The 15,684-nt window shown below is 38.8% G+C and overlaps 1 protein-coding gene across 3 annotated transcripts in view; it reads right to left on the minus strand.

Moving 5' to 3' along the window:
- Positions 1-15,044, minus strand: part of spef2 (sperm flagellar 2) — a 107,461-nt gene extending 92,417 nt beyond the window's left edge. For all 3 annotated transcript variants that reach the window (XM_031894702.1, XM_031894707.1, XM_031894698.1), the window contains exons 1-7: positions 14,859-15,044; positions 9,063-9,165; positions 6,999-7,251; positions 6,004-6,174; positions 3,620-3,760; positions 3,340-3,416; positions 936-1,125 (exon numbers count right to left, since the gene is read on the minus strand). In XM_031894702.1, coding sequence (XP_031750562.1) covers positions 936-1,125; positions 3,340-3,416; positions 3,620-3,760; positions 6,004-6,174; positions 6,999-7,251; positions 9,063-9,165; positions 14,859-14,916 — 993 coding nt within the window. In that variant the 5' untranslated portion in view covers positions 14,917-15,044. The remainder of the gene's footprint in view (positions 1-935; positions 1,126-3,339; positions 3,417-3,619; positions 3,761-6,003; positions 6,175-6,998; positions 7,252-9,062; positions 9,166-14,858) is intronic.
- Between the last annotated feature and the right edge of the window lie 640 nt (positions 15,045-15,684).

The raw sequence follows: 15,684 nt of genomic DNA on the forward strand, positions 1-15,684 counted from the left end.
TTGATGTTACAAATTGTAAAAACTTCTCCACAACTTACAGACAGCATGCAGGAACTACAAAACCCACAATGTACTCCTTTCCTAATTGACATCACATGTGCAGGGAATTGTGGGATTGGGAGGATGCAGGCTGAAGGCAGGCTGAGGACAGGTGACTACTGTTACATTTTATTTTGAGTCTCAAAGTAGCAGTACTATGCAGGGCATTCCGGGCTAATGCATTTTATTTTGAGTCTCAAAGTAGCAGTACTATGCAGGGCATTCTGGGCTAATACATTGTGAGTGTCAAAGTAGCAGTACTATGCAGGGCATTCCGGGCTAATGCATTTTATTTTGAGTCTCAAAGTAGCAGTACTATGCAGGGCATTCCGGGCTAATGCATTTTATTTTGAGTCTCAGAGTAGCAGTACTATGCAGGGCATTCCGGGCTAATGCATTTTATTTTGAGTCTCAAAGTAGCAGTACTATGCAGGGCATTCTGGGCTAATACATTGTGAGTCTCAAAGTAGCAGTACTATGCAGGGCATTCCGGGCTAATGCATTTTATTTTGAGTCTCAAAGTAGCAGTACTATGCAGGGCATTCCGGGCTAATGCATTTTATTTTGAGTCTCAAAGTAGCAGTACTATGCAGGGCATTCCGGGCTAATGCATTTTATTTTGAGTCTCAAAGTAGCAGTCCTATGCAGGGCATTCTGGGCTAATACATTTTATTTCGAGTCTCAAAGTTCCAAATCCCTCTGTCAATGTAAATATACAACTGGGCACAAATGAGGAGAATCAGGGGCAAGAAGAACACGGACAGTATTATGGACTGCCCCTTCTCTGCAAACAACATCATTAATTATTTACACAATTAAAATATTCATTAGCTATAGGAAAATAAATCCTAAGCAAGCAGCAAGTTTGTCATGCCCGGGGTAGATACTTATCTTACCTCTTGTGCCCCATGACCCACAAGCTGTTCCATAAGAATCCGCCGACGTCTCTTTTCGCGCTGCTCACGTGCTACAGAATCCTCCTCTAATCGCTTCTGAATTTTCCTTACGTAATCATCATTAGTATCCAGTTTTAGCAAAGCAGTGCCAATGTTAACTGATGACCTTAATCTCTGGAGTGTTGGGCCCCTACAATAAATTGAAAGTATAATTAGGAGGATAATGTAGGAGGGCTTTATAGCTTTAGTACATATATATGTGGGTACTGGTACTGTTTTAATATGCTATTAAACATCCTAATGCCTAGTAACACCTGAGCAACCTGTAGAAACATACTCAGCTGCACATCAAACCACTTATAGTGAATGGAAAGGGTTGTTTTATTAAATGCACTCAAGAAGACTAAAATCTGAACGTGTTTCCCTGCCTTAAATAACAAATGGGAGGATGTTCTGAATATGAAATAGTTGGCAGACACCAATCGTACAAAAGTGACTTCCATTGTAGGTCCCCAAGGATATCGTCAGATACTCAATACACGCGCAGATTTTATCACAATAAGCACAAAATTTTCTAACCTGTCCGATCTACTAAATGACCTATCACCATAGTACGAAAATTATTGGGACAATAATTTTGAGCCTACACACGGTATGAAAATCAGACCATAGTCTTCTTCCTCCAGATGAGGCCTCCTGTCCCAGGCCCCCCTACTGGAGTTCTAAGAGCGGCCAGACTATCTCTGAAAGCTAAGGACAGCGCTACAGAAATTCTCACTCCGTATTATTTACATGCACAGGATACATAATAGCAGTATTTTCTCTGTATGAATTCAGAGCCGTATTGCGGTGTGGGCATTTCCCAATTTAAATATTTTCCTATAAACAAATGGAAACTGATTATATTTTTCCCTTGTTAGTAACACCAAACACTTACTGCATTTCAATTTTTGTCTGAATATATTATCCAAGATGTGGACTAAAGAACAAATTGCTATTTAACATGGTTTTCTAAGCGGCTGCCTTACAAAATACCAGCCCTTTAATTAGCTCTCCCCATAAAGCCTTTTGAAATGCAAGGCAGCCCTGCTGCTTGCTGATTCTGGTCAACACATGAACTGATTTTGCTTGTGTTAGTAAAAGGCATCTCAGACTCATGCCAACACAGTCTGGAACCTGCCAACTTGCATAGTGAGCTGCCACCCATGTGTGGTATGAAAAGTTTTAAATCTTCAGGCATTTACAAAGCTGTTATAACTAATAACTCTAATAATAAGTGAATGTGGCATTTAGGATTGCAGCTGTGATTTAGATGCAACTGATTGGCTCTAGTTTTTAAGCAATAACATTTATTGCAGAGAAACATGATTTAATATAAGACTGGATCGGACTTGTTTCATGGAAACAATTTTGCATGCATTTCCATGCAAATAGAGATTTGATTCCACATCTACTGGTTGGATAGGACTGTGGTATAAATACAGAGGAAGCAGACCCTGTGGCTCAGCTCTGTTCTGCTTCTTATGTAGGGGGGCCCACGGGTGACCCGCGGCTCATGCAAAATTGCGTGTCACGTTCAATTTTTTTGTGCTTCTAGTACTGGCCAACAAGAGCACTCTAAGACAGAATGCTAATAGGCTTTACTTGTTGGCCAGTCCTAGAAGTGTAAAAAGCTAGAACTTCCCTCTGCTACCTCCACTGCTGGTCAGAGGGACTCTTCTCAAGGAGACAAGGAAGGGATAGAGATTAGATGTGACTTAATCCCACTCATCTTCATTAAGGGAGGATATGAGGTGTCCAAGCATGTTAAGTTATGGATAAGGATATCATGGATATCATGACACCTTATAGCAGTGATCCCCAACCAGTGGCTCAGGGGCAACTTGTTGCTCCCCAACCCCTTGGATGATGCTCTCAGTGCCCCCAAACCAGGTAGTTATTTTTAAATTCCTGACTTGGGGGCAAGTTTTGGTTGAATAAAAACAAGATTTGCTACCAAATAAAGCCCCCTGTAAGCTGATAGTGTGCATAGAGGCTGCCTAATAGCCAATCTTAGCCCTTATTTGGCACCTCCATGAACTTTTATGGTGCTTGTGTTGCTCCCCAAGTCTTTTTACATTTGACTGTGGCTCATGAGTAAGAAAGGTTGGGGACTCCTGCCTTATAGAATGCATAGCAACGAGGTTGCATCAGAGCAGTAAAGACAGACATTTTCTACTATTATAAAGTGAATGATCAATTTAATTGTTTATTGGTTACTATGGTTATTAAAAAACTTACAGGGTTTATTTAAAAAACAAAGTGGGTGTAGTAATTTTCTGGTTGTCCTACCTATGTAGGGTGCTGGAAATTGTAGGCAGAACTGTTATAAGCTATAAAACAAGGATTATGATCATCTCTATACCTGGTATTAGCAGACAAGCTTCCAACAGATCCATCTTTCACTCCTTTTTCAAACTTTGTGATTTCTGTATAAACTTCCTAATAAAAAAAAAAAGATTTATTATTCATCTTTTAATAACTTGTCTTGAACGGGTAGCAAAGGAAATGGGTAAGAGCGCTATTCTGGTTCACGCGCAGGCTAAATAGGAAGGCTTTAGAATGAGCTGTCACTTGTTCAATAACAAAAGCGTGCATCCAAGCCACACAGAATTTATAGCACATGGTGTGAAACTCTAACTGACCTCAGCTTCTTTCTTCTTTTTCAGCATCTTTTGTGCTTCGATGGCCTTCAATGTGCGGTTTTGAGGTGGTTTTGGAATCTGAACAATTGCTGCTTGAATTCGTGCCATTATTTCGGTTTGTCTCCTTCTAGCTCGTCGCAGCTGAGGGGAAACAATTTAACCTTAGTTAACTTCAGTGTTTTGAGACTGTTTAGACTGGCCTAGTTATTCATTAGTTGCTTATAACAGATTATTTGATATTAAATAAAAAAAGCTGACATGGATAAAGTCGTATGTTCCACATACAAAGAGGATTTGAATGAGACTTTACAAGGTTTATTCCACAGTAATATACTGAACACAAGGGCTTAAAGGAGAACTAAATGTTAACAAAGAAGTAGGCTAGAAATGAAATACATTAGGGACCATTTAGGACTACTTGTGCAGTTAAGGTTGCACAAATTTAACTGCATTTAAGGGGTGACTGCAATGACCCTGAGAAAAATGTTGCATTGTGTTAAAAAAACATGGCAATTGCACTCAAAGTTGTACATTGCTCTCTGCACTTGTGGTTGTAAATGACCCCTATAATGTGTTGGGCTTTTTTACTAACTCAAAAGAACCACAGCCCTTTAGCAGGGAAAATCTTTGTCTCTGAAGATGCCCCAGTAGCCCCCCATCTTCTTAGTGCTGCTGTCACTTACCTGAGCTTAGGGACCCACGCACTATACAGTGTATACTGTATATATAGAATATATGATTAGTAATGTACTCAAGTTTTCATTACACGGAGGCACTGAAACCAGTGCATTCTGCAACATATTGTAATAATCAGCCTTGTAGCATCAGATTCTAAGACAGATGATTTTCTGCTTGATGATTTCTGGCAAGCTTTAAGTTTTGCTCTCATTAACTGCCCAAAGCATACTAAGCATGTGATTGTCACTGACACTAAACAGATAGCCTAATAAGATCCAAGATGGTGTGCTCCTGTGGACAACTTTGACGATACAGTTCATTACGGCTACAGAGCTAATGAACCGCTGTGCTGGTAAAGTATGTTCATTACATAAAATGCAACATATTAACCGTATAGGTTAATTTGTAGGTTTGTAGATTTACATCGATTTATTCACACAAGTCACACATTTCCTATTTAGGGGGGCTGTCACATCTTGAATGGACATAAAACCAGCGGATAAGTGAAAAGACTTAAGGAATCTGGGTTGTTTATTTTCAATCCCCCGTACCATTTGAGACCTGTGCCTGAGGCAATTAGTCACTTCAGCTTTTTACAAAGTCACGACTTTACTTTAAAGGGAAACTATAGCGAAAATCATACTTTTATATTAGGGATGCACCGAATCCAGGATTTAGTTCGGGATTCGGCCTTTTTCAGCTGGATTCAGATTCAACCGGATCCACGCTCCTGGCCGAACCGAATCCTTAAAATCCCCTGACTGTTTGTCCGAAAATAGTGGATTTGGTGCATCCCTATTTAATATAAGCTTTAGTTCATGAAAATAAGACATTTTCTAAATATAATAAAGAAATTCTGTACCATTTCTGAAATAATCAATTTACTCTTCACTGTCTCCATCTCTGCAATCTGTCCCTTTTTTTTATCTTTTTTCATGAAGAAGTTGGGGTCAGATTCTGATTGACAGATCTAAAGGTGGCCATACATGTAGCAATAACGATCTTTTGTGCGACCACTGGTTGCAAGAAAGATCATCCCCACCCTCCATTGACGTTTAGTGCTGAATCATCAGATATGGAGGTAGAAACAATAGAAATTCTACCTCCACCTGCTGATTCAACCCTAAACATAGATTTTGCTTGGGTGCCTTCAACGGCACCAGATCAAAATCTTTTAACCTGCCCTATTGACCGCCATATACACACTGAATATCATATGAAACGAGGTTTCGTACAATGATATTGGTGCCTGTATGGCCGGTTTAATAAATCGTTTAGAGGGTCTCTTTACTCTAGCAGATGTATTAGAGCTAACTCAAATAACTGACTCCAGCACAAACATAGACTACCAAAATAATTGACTCTGGAAGAGAAACAAAATTTTCTCTATTTTGAAAGAGTGAGCTCTAATACATCTTACAGGCACATGGTGTAACCCCTCAAAAGGATGTATTAGACCTTACTCTCAATCAAAATCTGACTCCTGCATGAAGAGAGGCAGATGGTGAGAGAGAGATAGTGAAGAGAAACTTGACTTGGATAACTAGAAGAAGGGACGGAAACCTGAGCAGACAAGAGGAGAACAAAGGAAGTGCTGGTCAGAGGAAACATGAACAAATATATAAGCATCCTTATATGACAGAGAACTAAAGGATAGTTCAGATATAAAAGTAAGTGGCAAGAAGCATTGACCATTTTGTAATAACCTTTTCAATATCCTGAATTCTTAGCTCTTCTTGTATTTTCTGTATTTTCCGAAGTTCATCATTTTGAATCTGTGCAACTTTGTCTTCGATTTCTTTTGCTTTCAGGTCAAATTGTTCTGACACCCTCTGCAGGCTGATTTCACTTTGGCGGGGGATTATGGTTTTCAAACGCTAAGAAAAGATAAAAGAACATGATATGTACCTCTATATATATATATAAGTCAGTATATGTTTATGTAAGTGCAAGTGTTACTCATTTTTGAACAACATATCCATTACATTAATACATTTCAAATTAAAAAGATGAAAAGGAACTCGTATCTCTACTGTTTTTCCATTCCTTTTGGGCAACAAGTTCAAAGGGATCTCTAGACTGACATGCATGTGTTTGTTTATATGTTCATGTATATATTGCATGTAAATATATATTATACCATAAACTATTTCTCATACAATGTAATAATATTACAACATAAAATACTTGTTTAGCTTATTTGTTGAGGTTGAAAAAAATATAAGGGTTAATTTACTATGGAGAAGGGATGTGTACTTATCACCTGCCAATGTCCCCAGGGCCTCCTACCTTGACCATTCTGAATGATGCATAAAGTTGTGGTGTGCCAAGGGGCACTTATGTCCCAACACTCAATTATGTATCTATAAAACTCTGCTAGGGTTTGAAAGGGAACCTCCTGGTTGCTGGATTTTCTACCTTAAACTACGGCGCCAGGAGATCAGCTAGCAGGTTCTCGGTGAATCTGATCCTTTTACCTTCCATTTTCATTAGAGCCCAGCAGCCTTATTTGATAGCAATAAAAGCTGGTTACACCCTATTTAAGCTCTTCGTTTACCTTACCTGAGCATTAGCTGGAGCACTGTGGTTTGCCCCAGCTCTCAATACACTTGCTCTCAACTTGCCCAGTCCTGCCTGGTCTTGCATATGGCACAGGTTGCTGTTGTTCAGAGAATACATTCTGCAAAACTCTGTTTCCTACCTCTCTGTACATCTCAGTTCCAATGCTCTGAAGCTTTGCTGGAGCAGCTGGTCTCAATGTCTCCATGGCTACTCCTGTCAATCCTGCCTTCTTTTTCTTCTGCAATGCTATGAACAACTGATACAGAAGCCGGGTAGCCACTCCGTGCTGTTCTGACATAATACTATGAGCCACATTCTGGTCAAAAGGAACACCCAAAAGCTGGAGCGTTGGTTCAATGCGGGTAAAGTTATTTAGCTTGCCGTTGGCCACTCTACAGAAAGAAGAATTGTGTTAAACACTGAGGATCATTTATCAGGTGTTACTTAACTCATTCCAATATATACCAGTATAAACTAGTAATGGTGACTCTGGAACCACATCTGTTTGCATTTTTTCAATTAGAATGAACTCAAAATTTTACTATACTCAAATATTTGCTTATTCCTCTCGTTATTTTCACAAACTCTCAAAAAATGTGAGATATTCAAAAACTTGAATTGAAAAAAAATGGAAATAAAAAAAAAGTTTACCTAGGACAACTCTCATTGAACTTGCTAGCTTTAAGATAACAAGTTTTACAATTAAGCTTTTCAAATTTTTTGCTCTTAATAAAAATCAAACATTCACATTTTGGAAACCATCATTCGAATTTAGGAGTATTTGCGTAAAAAAAATTTGAATCGTGGAAAAAAAAAAAAAGTTGTAGTTGCAGTAGACTTATTTGAAATAAACACAAGGTTTTCTCTATCAGCTGCTTCTACATTTCAAAAGTCAGAACCAGCAGTGCAGACAATAGAAAGGGACACTCAGGTATGACTTCAATAGCAATTACATTTACAAATAACTTTACAATCATTAAAACATTCATTTATATCAGAAAGTAATATAGAAAAACAATTTCATCTTTGGGTTTACATCCCCTTTAGATGAAGTTTACTCTCATCTGGCACGAGCCTATCTGACTTTGCATTTGGTTAATTGACCCTACTGTATTAAAAAAAGAACCTGATTATTCAAGACACTTATTTGGGAGCCTCTAAAGAAGACATAATTGCTTTGGATTGTGTGTTATGGATCATAATTACTCATGTGCATGTCATAGTTTTAGTAGAAAGTGCAGTTAATCTGTACAGTTGGCCTGTGTCTGCCGTTCCATAGGAAGGAATACCTTTATATAAGAGCTATTGAGAGAGCCATTAAACTGAACTAGATGAATAATTCCTGGACTGTGCATTATAAGCACTTATGTGCTACTGATGTCTCAACAGGAAATGTTTTAAGGTCCGGGGGTAACATCTGTGCCATTAAGCGGCAAAAACAGGAGACTGAATAGAGTTTAAACATACAGACCTGTAACAACGAGGCTTCTGTAGTATGAAGAAATGTTCAATGAGCGGCCACTTTTGCTATATTATGATATTTAAACATATTTCACATATTTATAAGAAAATAAGCAAGTTGTCAAAGGTTGACGATTCTCTTCCCCACGAGTCCCAAGCATTTATTGGTTAGTTATACAGGACTTTCAGAACCATATAAGAGTTTCTTTATGATTTTGGTTCACTTAGGAACTTACTGGTTATCACTGCAGCATCAGTCATTTTGTGGAAAGCAAGTTATTTATCTTTTTTTTTTTGCTCGTTTGCTTTTGCCTAAATATGCAGATGCAAGAAGTAATGAACAAGCCTTATTGGTTAGTATGACATATTCTTATCTGCATTTACTACTAGAGGGGGATATGAATAGGGGTGCCACCTTTCCCCATTTCGAAAGCCGGACAGGGGGTGGAGATATTAAGCAATGATCGTGATTGGCCGACCGCCGCAATAATCTAGGAGAGTCCTGTCCGGTTTTACTAATTTGTAAAACCAGGCAGGCAGTTTGACCCGAACAGCCCTTCTGAAAACTGAATTGCCCGGGTCAAAACTGGACAGGTGGCAATCCTAGATATGATTACATTATTTGTGTGGGTTTACAAATTGTCATACACAATCATGCACAATACAGTGAAATGGTGAACCAGCAGGTCCCGTGGGTCACGGTTCAACCCGTGCATCAATACCAGACACTGTTAGTACTGACCTAGTTTGAGAAAACTGATCAAAGTCCTCTTGTAGCTGAAATTTGTTCAGAACTTCCCCAATGAGATATCCACTGGAAAACTCCTTTGCTAAATACTTTGGTTCTGAAACACAAAATAGAAAACACATTGTAACATATGTCATGCAATCATCTATAGAAGCAACAATTAGCACTTCAAAAATTCCACTCATTTATATGATTTATTGTCTCTTTAAGTAAAAAAGGACCCACATAATACACAGCCGCTACTAAAGCCGCTGCAGGCTTTACAGATACATTGCCATATCTGCACCTCCCATAATCAGAATACCAGCTTCCAACTGCTAAATCCTTAGGGGCAGAAATGTTTGTTTCATTACCATCTCCCCAAAGGACATGTCTTACGTGCGTAAAGGGGATGCAGTTTGGGGGTGTATAATGGAAGAAATTTTATTTGTGCTTTTACATTTCGTAACTTGAATTTTTTTTTAGTTAAAGAGCCAAGTCTTCATTTGTATGTATTAAATCAAGGCAATACTGCAGATAAAACATAGATATGAGTGTGCAGAGATGGTTTCTGGCAGGAATCTGTATTTGATTCTACTAACTACGGCATCAATATACATTACGGGCTGTTTAGCTCAGGGAAATGGCATGCTAACTTTTTTTTTTTTTACCTTTGAGACATTAATTTAACATTTTAAGAACCCCCTAAAAGCTCAGTAAGGAAACTAAAATAAACTATATTTGACATATTCAATGCTTCACTGCTTGAATTCTGCTCCTTTAGCAGTTTGAATCTGCAATGTTCAGAATAAGAATCTATTCCACGTGCATATAAATGAGGGGTTAAAATTTCCCATGAAGGGTCACAGTTATAGACTGGGGTGCCAAGGGCCCCCCAGAAAATCTTAGGCCCACTCTCCCCTTCTTTGTTCATTCGCTTTCTTTAGTCTCTTAACTACTTCTTTTTACATACAGGTATAGGATCCCTAATCCAGAAACCTGTTATCCAGAAAGTTTCGAATTAAGGAAAGGCCATCTCCCATAGACTCCATTATAAGCAAATAATTCTAATTTTTTAAAATGATTCCCTTTTGTTCTGTAATAATAAAACAGTACCTGTACTTGATCCCAACTAAGATATAATTACCCCTTATTGGGGGCAGAACAGCCCTATTGGGTTTATTTCATGGTTAAATGATTCCCTTTTCTCTGTAATAATAAAACAGTACCTGTACTTGATCCCAACTAAGATATAATTACCCCTTATTGGGGGCAGAACAGTCCTATTGGGTTTATTTAATGGTTAAATGATTCCCTTTTCTCTGTAATAATAAAACAGTACCTGTACTTGATCCCAACTAAGATATAATTACCCCTTATTGGGGGCAGAACAGTCCTATTGGGTTTATTTAATGGTTAAATGATTCAACTTTCTCTGTAATAATAAAACAGTACCTGTACTTGATCCCAACTAAGATATAATTACCCCTTATTGGGGGCAGAACAGCCCTATTGGGTTTATTTAATGGTTAAATGATTCCTTTTTCTCTGTAATAATAAAACAGTACCTGTACTTGATCCCAACTAAGATATAATTACCCCTTATTGGGGGCAGAACAGCCCTATTGGGTTTATTTAATGGTTAAATGATTCCCTTTTCTCTGTAATAATAAAACAGTACCTGTACTTGATCCCAACTAAGATATAATTACCCCTTATTGGGGGCAGAACAGCCCTATTGGGTTTATTTCATGGTTAAATGATTCCCTTTTCTCTGTAATAATAAAACAGTACCTGTACTTGATCCCAACTAAGATATAATTACCCCTTATTGGGGGCAGAACAATCCTATTGAGTTTATTTAATATTTAAATGATTTTTAGCAGACTTAATTTATGGAGATCCAAATTATGGAAAGATCCAGAAAACCCCAGATCCCGAGCATTCTGCATAACAGGGGTTTCCTCCATTTCTTCTGTTTCTTCTCATATAGAATTGAGTAATGGCCATGGTATAGGCATACAAGGCAAATGGCTGGGTGAGCAGAAGAGCCCACTGACACCTGGTCCCACGAGGAGTTTTCCTGGTATCCTGCTGGGCCAGTCCAACACTGGTTATAGATTTAAAAGGGGATGTTCACCTTTGAGTTAACTTTTAGTATAATGCAGAGAGTAAGATTCTAAGACAATTTGCAGCTGGTCTTCATTTTTTCATTATTTGTGTTTTTTTATTATTTCACTTTTTTGTTCAGTTTGGAATTTGAACAGTTACCTGGTTGCTAGGGTTCAAAATGAGAGATTGGTATATGTATAGGAGAGGACTTAAATAGAAGTACCGTATATACTTGAGTATAAGCCGATCCGAATATAAGCCGAGGTACCTAATTTTACCTAAGAAAACTGGAAAAACGTATTGACTCGAGTATAAGCCTAGGGTGGGAAAGTTTCAATAATCAAATAATTAATAAAGGACACTCAGCGTGACCCCCTGTGAACTCTTCATAAATATAAAATGTTGGCAGCTGCAGATTAGGGAAAGGTGGATGGAGCCTAAAATAATTATAGTCACTCCCATCTGGAAGGCTCAGGAATTAATACCATGGAATTAATACCATAAAGATGGATCCTTCAGATGATCATGTTTTGGAGCTACTGCCCCCTGGTATTGCACATTTACGTCAATATAGATTTTTATGCCATTTGGAGGTTTAGTTGTATCCTGCTACAGCTAGTGGAACCAGCAACCCTAAGGGGCACATTTACTAAGACACGAATCTGAACCAAATTGGAAAAATTCCGATTTGAAAACGAACATTTTGCGACTTTTTCGTATTTTTTGCGATTTTTTTCGGTGTCTGTATGACTTTTCGGAAATTGTCGCGACTTTTCCGTTACCAATACGATTTGCGCGAAAAAACGAGAGTTTTTCGTAGCCATTCCGAAAGTTGCGCAAAATCTGGCGATTTTTTCGTAGCGTTAAAACTTGCGCGAAAAGTTGCGCCTTTTTCGTAGCGTTAAAACTTAAAAGGTGCGACATTTCACGCAAGTTTTAACGCTACGAAAAAATCGCAACTTTTTGCGCAAGTTTTAACGCTACGAAAAATCGCCAGATTTTGCGCAACTTTCGGAATGGCTACGAAAGACTCGCGTTTTTTCGCACAAATCGTATCAGTAACGAAAAACTCGCGACAATTTTCGGAAAAAATCACAAAATACCGATCATTACGAAAAAAACGCAATCAGACGCATTCGGCCCGTTCGTGGGTTAGTAAATGTGCCCCTAAAAGTCAGCTAAAACTGACCTAGCTGGATTTTCTTATCCAGATACCATAAAATGGCGAAAGCCAGAATGTGAGGCAAGAATGGCCAGGATCCTGATTATGTTTAGTGCTAAGAATCTGTTTAAGGTACAAGAACATGAAAAGGGCAGGGTAATAGACGGGGTACTACTTCATATACACATGTCTGGCTGCTACTTAGGAATAAGTTCAGATACGTGCCATAGACTTCCATGAAATCCATAGTGTATACAGCTGATCTGGTTACTAATTGGCCATGTATTATGTGCATCTTTAATAGAATTCCTTGCTATTGCTTATCATATATTTAATCATGCCATCTATCCTGACTAGATTTGATCCTTGCAGCATTCCATTACTTACAGCTGAGCGTGTCTAGATAAGTTTTCCCTCCAGCATCCACCTCACCTTGCTATTGCCGCATCCGCACCCCCCCCTGACCGCCCGAGTACACGCGCGGGGGGGGTGTGCAGCTGCAGCGTGCGTACCGCGCGCTGAGCTACAGTACTCGGCAATAGCAAAGTGAAGTTGATGATGGAGGGAAAACTTATCTACACATGCTCAGCTGTAAGTTATGGCATGATAGTTAAATGTGCATGATAATTAAATTTGCAGCTGGGGTGCGGCTGCGGTGCGCGCGCCGAATGCCAGTATTCACTTGAGTAAAAGCCGAGCATGAGTTTCTAAGCACATTTTTTGTGCTGAAAAACTCGGCTTATACTCGAGTATATACGGTAATACAAAGTAATAATAAAACTGTAACCTCACAGAGGTTAGGGTCAGTGACCCCCATTTAAAAGTTGGAAAGGGTCAGAAGAAGGTGCTTAATTACAAAACTATACAAAATAAATAATGAAGACCAACTGAAAAGTTGCTTAGAATTGGCTATTCTATAACATAAAGGTGAACCACACCTTTAAGATGCCTAATTAAAGGAAAACTATACCCCAACCAATGTAGGTCTCTATAAAAATATATTGCATAAACAGCTCATATGTAAAACCCTGCTTTATCTAAATAAACCATTTTCATAAAAATATACTTTTTAGTAGTATGTGCCATTGGGGGCAGAACAGCCCTATTGGGTTTATTTAATGGTTAAATGATTCCCTTTTCTCTGTAATAATAAAACAGTACCTGTACTTGATCCCAACTAAGATATAATTACCCCTTATTGGGGGCAGAACAGCCCTATTGGGTTTATTTAATGGTTAAATGATTCCCTTTTCTCTGTAATAATAAAACAGTACCTGTACTTGATCCCAACTAAGATATAATTACCCCTTATTGGGGCAGAACAGCCCTATTGGGTTTATTTAATGGTTAAATGATTCTCTTTTCTCTGTAATAATAAAACAGTACCTGTACTTGATCCCAACTAATATATAATTACCCCTTATTGGGGGCAGAACAGCCCTATTGGGTTTATTTCATGGTTAAATGATTCCCTTTTCTCTGTAATAATAAAACAGTACCTGTACTTGATCCCAACTAAGATATAATTACCCCTTATTGGGGGCAGAACAGCCCTATTGGGTTTATTTCATGGTTAAATGATTCCCTTTTCTCTGTAATAATAAAACAGTACCTGTACTTGATCCCAACTAAGATATAATTACCCCTTATTGGGGGCAGAACAGCCCTATTGGGTTTATTTCATGGTTAAATGATTCCCTTTTTCTCTGTAATAATAAAACAGTACCTGTACTTGATCCCAACTAAGATATAATTACCCCTTATTGGGGGCAGAACAGCCCTATTGGGTTTATTTCATGGTTAAATGATTCCCTTTTCTCTGTAATAATAAAACAGTACCTGTACTTGATCCCAACTAAGATATAATTACCCCTTATTGGGGGCAGAACAGCCCTATTGGGTTTATTTCATGGTTAAATGATTCCCTTTTCTCTGTAATAATAAAACAGTACCTGTACTTGATCCCAACTAAGATATAATTACCCCTTATTGGGGGCAGAACAGCCCTATTGGGTTTATTTCATGGTTAAATGATTCCCTTTTCTCTGTAATAATAAAACAGTACCTGTACTTGATCCCAACTAAGATATAATTACCCCTTATTGGGGGCAGAACAGTCCTATTGGGTTTAATTACTGTTTAAATCATTTTTTTATAGACTTAAGGTGGGAGATCCAAATTACAGAAAGATCCCTTATCTGGAAAACCCCAGGTCCCAAGCATTCTGGATCGGGAACGGGTCCCATACTACAAACCTCCCAACCTGCCCCAAGCAAAGAATGCCACAAATGCTGGTATTTATACTTTATTAGCAGCCCCCTGAGGGAAAAATAAAAGCATTGTGCCTGTCAGTCAGATAAAAGGATGTAAAATCTGAGTATACATTCATTAAACATAATCACTGTTCTGTGTAGCTGCTATAGAAAGCAGTACCTGTCTGTTACTGGCTGCCCTGCTGGTTCTGGTAGGTTTATATCCCCTTTAAACATCCGGCCATACTTATATTTCAATAGGAAGCCGAATGGCTCGTCACTCACCCACACGCTTGGAGAGTTTGAGGTCCTCATTAAGCCACTGGCAGATAATGTCCGACATGCTGACCGAGCCTTAGCGAGCCCCGCCGCCCGGTACCATAACACTGATTCGCTGCCCTTAATTCGGTTCAGCGCTGCCTGGTCGCGTCCCGTCTCCTAGGGCAACCTGTTGCTATGCAGCGGTTACCAAGAGCGCTGACGGAAGCCTGGAGGGGTTCAGAAAGTGTAGAACAGCGCTCAGGTGACCTTAAGCAGCCAATCATTTTGTTTTCTGAGCACTGAGCAGCCCTGAAGCGGTGGCTTGTGTGTTTCCTTACGCTCTGTGTACTGATGTTTGTGGGCAGAGCCGCCCTCAGAAAATTTGGGTCCCGTAGTTATTTGGACCCCCATAAACACAAGTGGGCAGTACTAACATTTTGACCACGCCCCTTGTGTGTGCAATATAAACAGCTGATGTTACTCTACAATAACCAGTTCATAGAGTTCTATCAATTCTTGTGGTAATTAACAGTTCATTTGGGGTTAGTGGAGTTTTCCCATAAGTTTAACCCCTACACTCCTTCCTGCAGTTGATCTGCATCATATGGAAGTTACGTAAATGATGCAAATTGAGGGGCCCAATAACAAGTCAGTATTAGTTCACAAAAATAGTAAAATAAAATGTGTTACTAGGTCAGTGTTTAATTTGGTGAGGGGGCAGCGTGTAAGAAGGTGAAAAAATAAGTTGCATAAGTTTATTAGAAAGTAATCTACGTTTTTGCATAAGTTATGTAAATTGCTTATAGGAGAAGGAAAGTCAAAACCTATTAAGCACACTATTAAATAGTAC

This window comes from Xenopus tropicalis, chromosome 1, assembly GCF_000004195.4.
Source record: "Xenopus tropicalis strain Nigerian chromosome 1, UCB_Xtro_10.0, whole genome shotgun sequence".
Lineage (NCBI taxonomy): Eukaryota > Metazoa > Chordata > Amphibia > Anura > Pipidae > Xenopus > Xenopus tropicalis.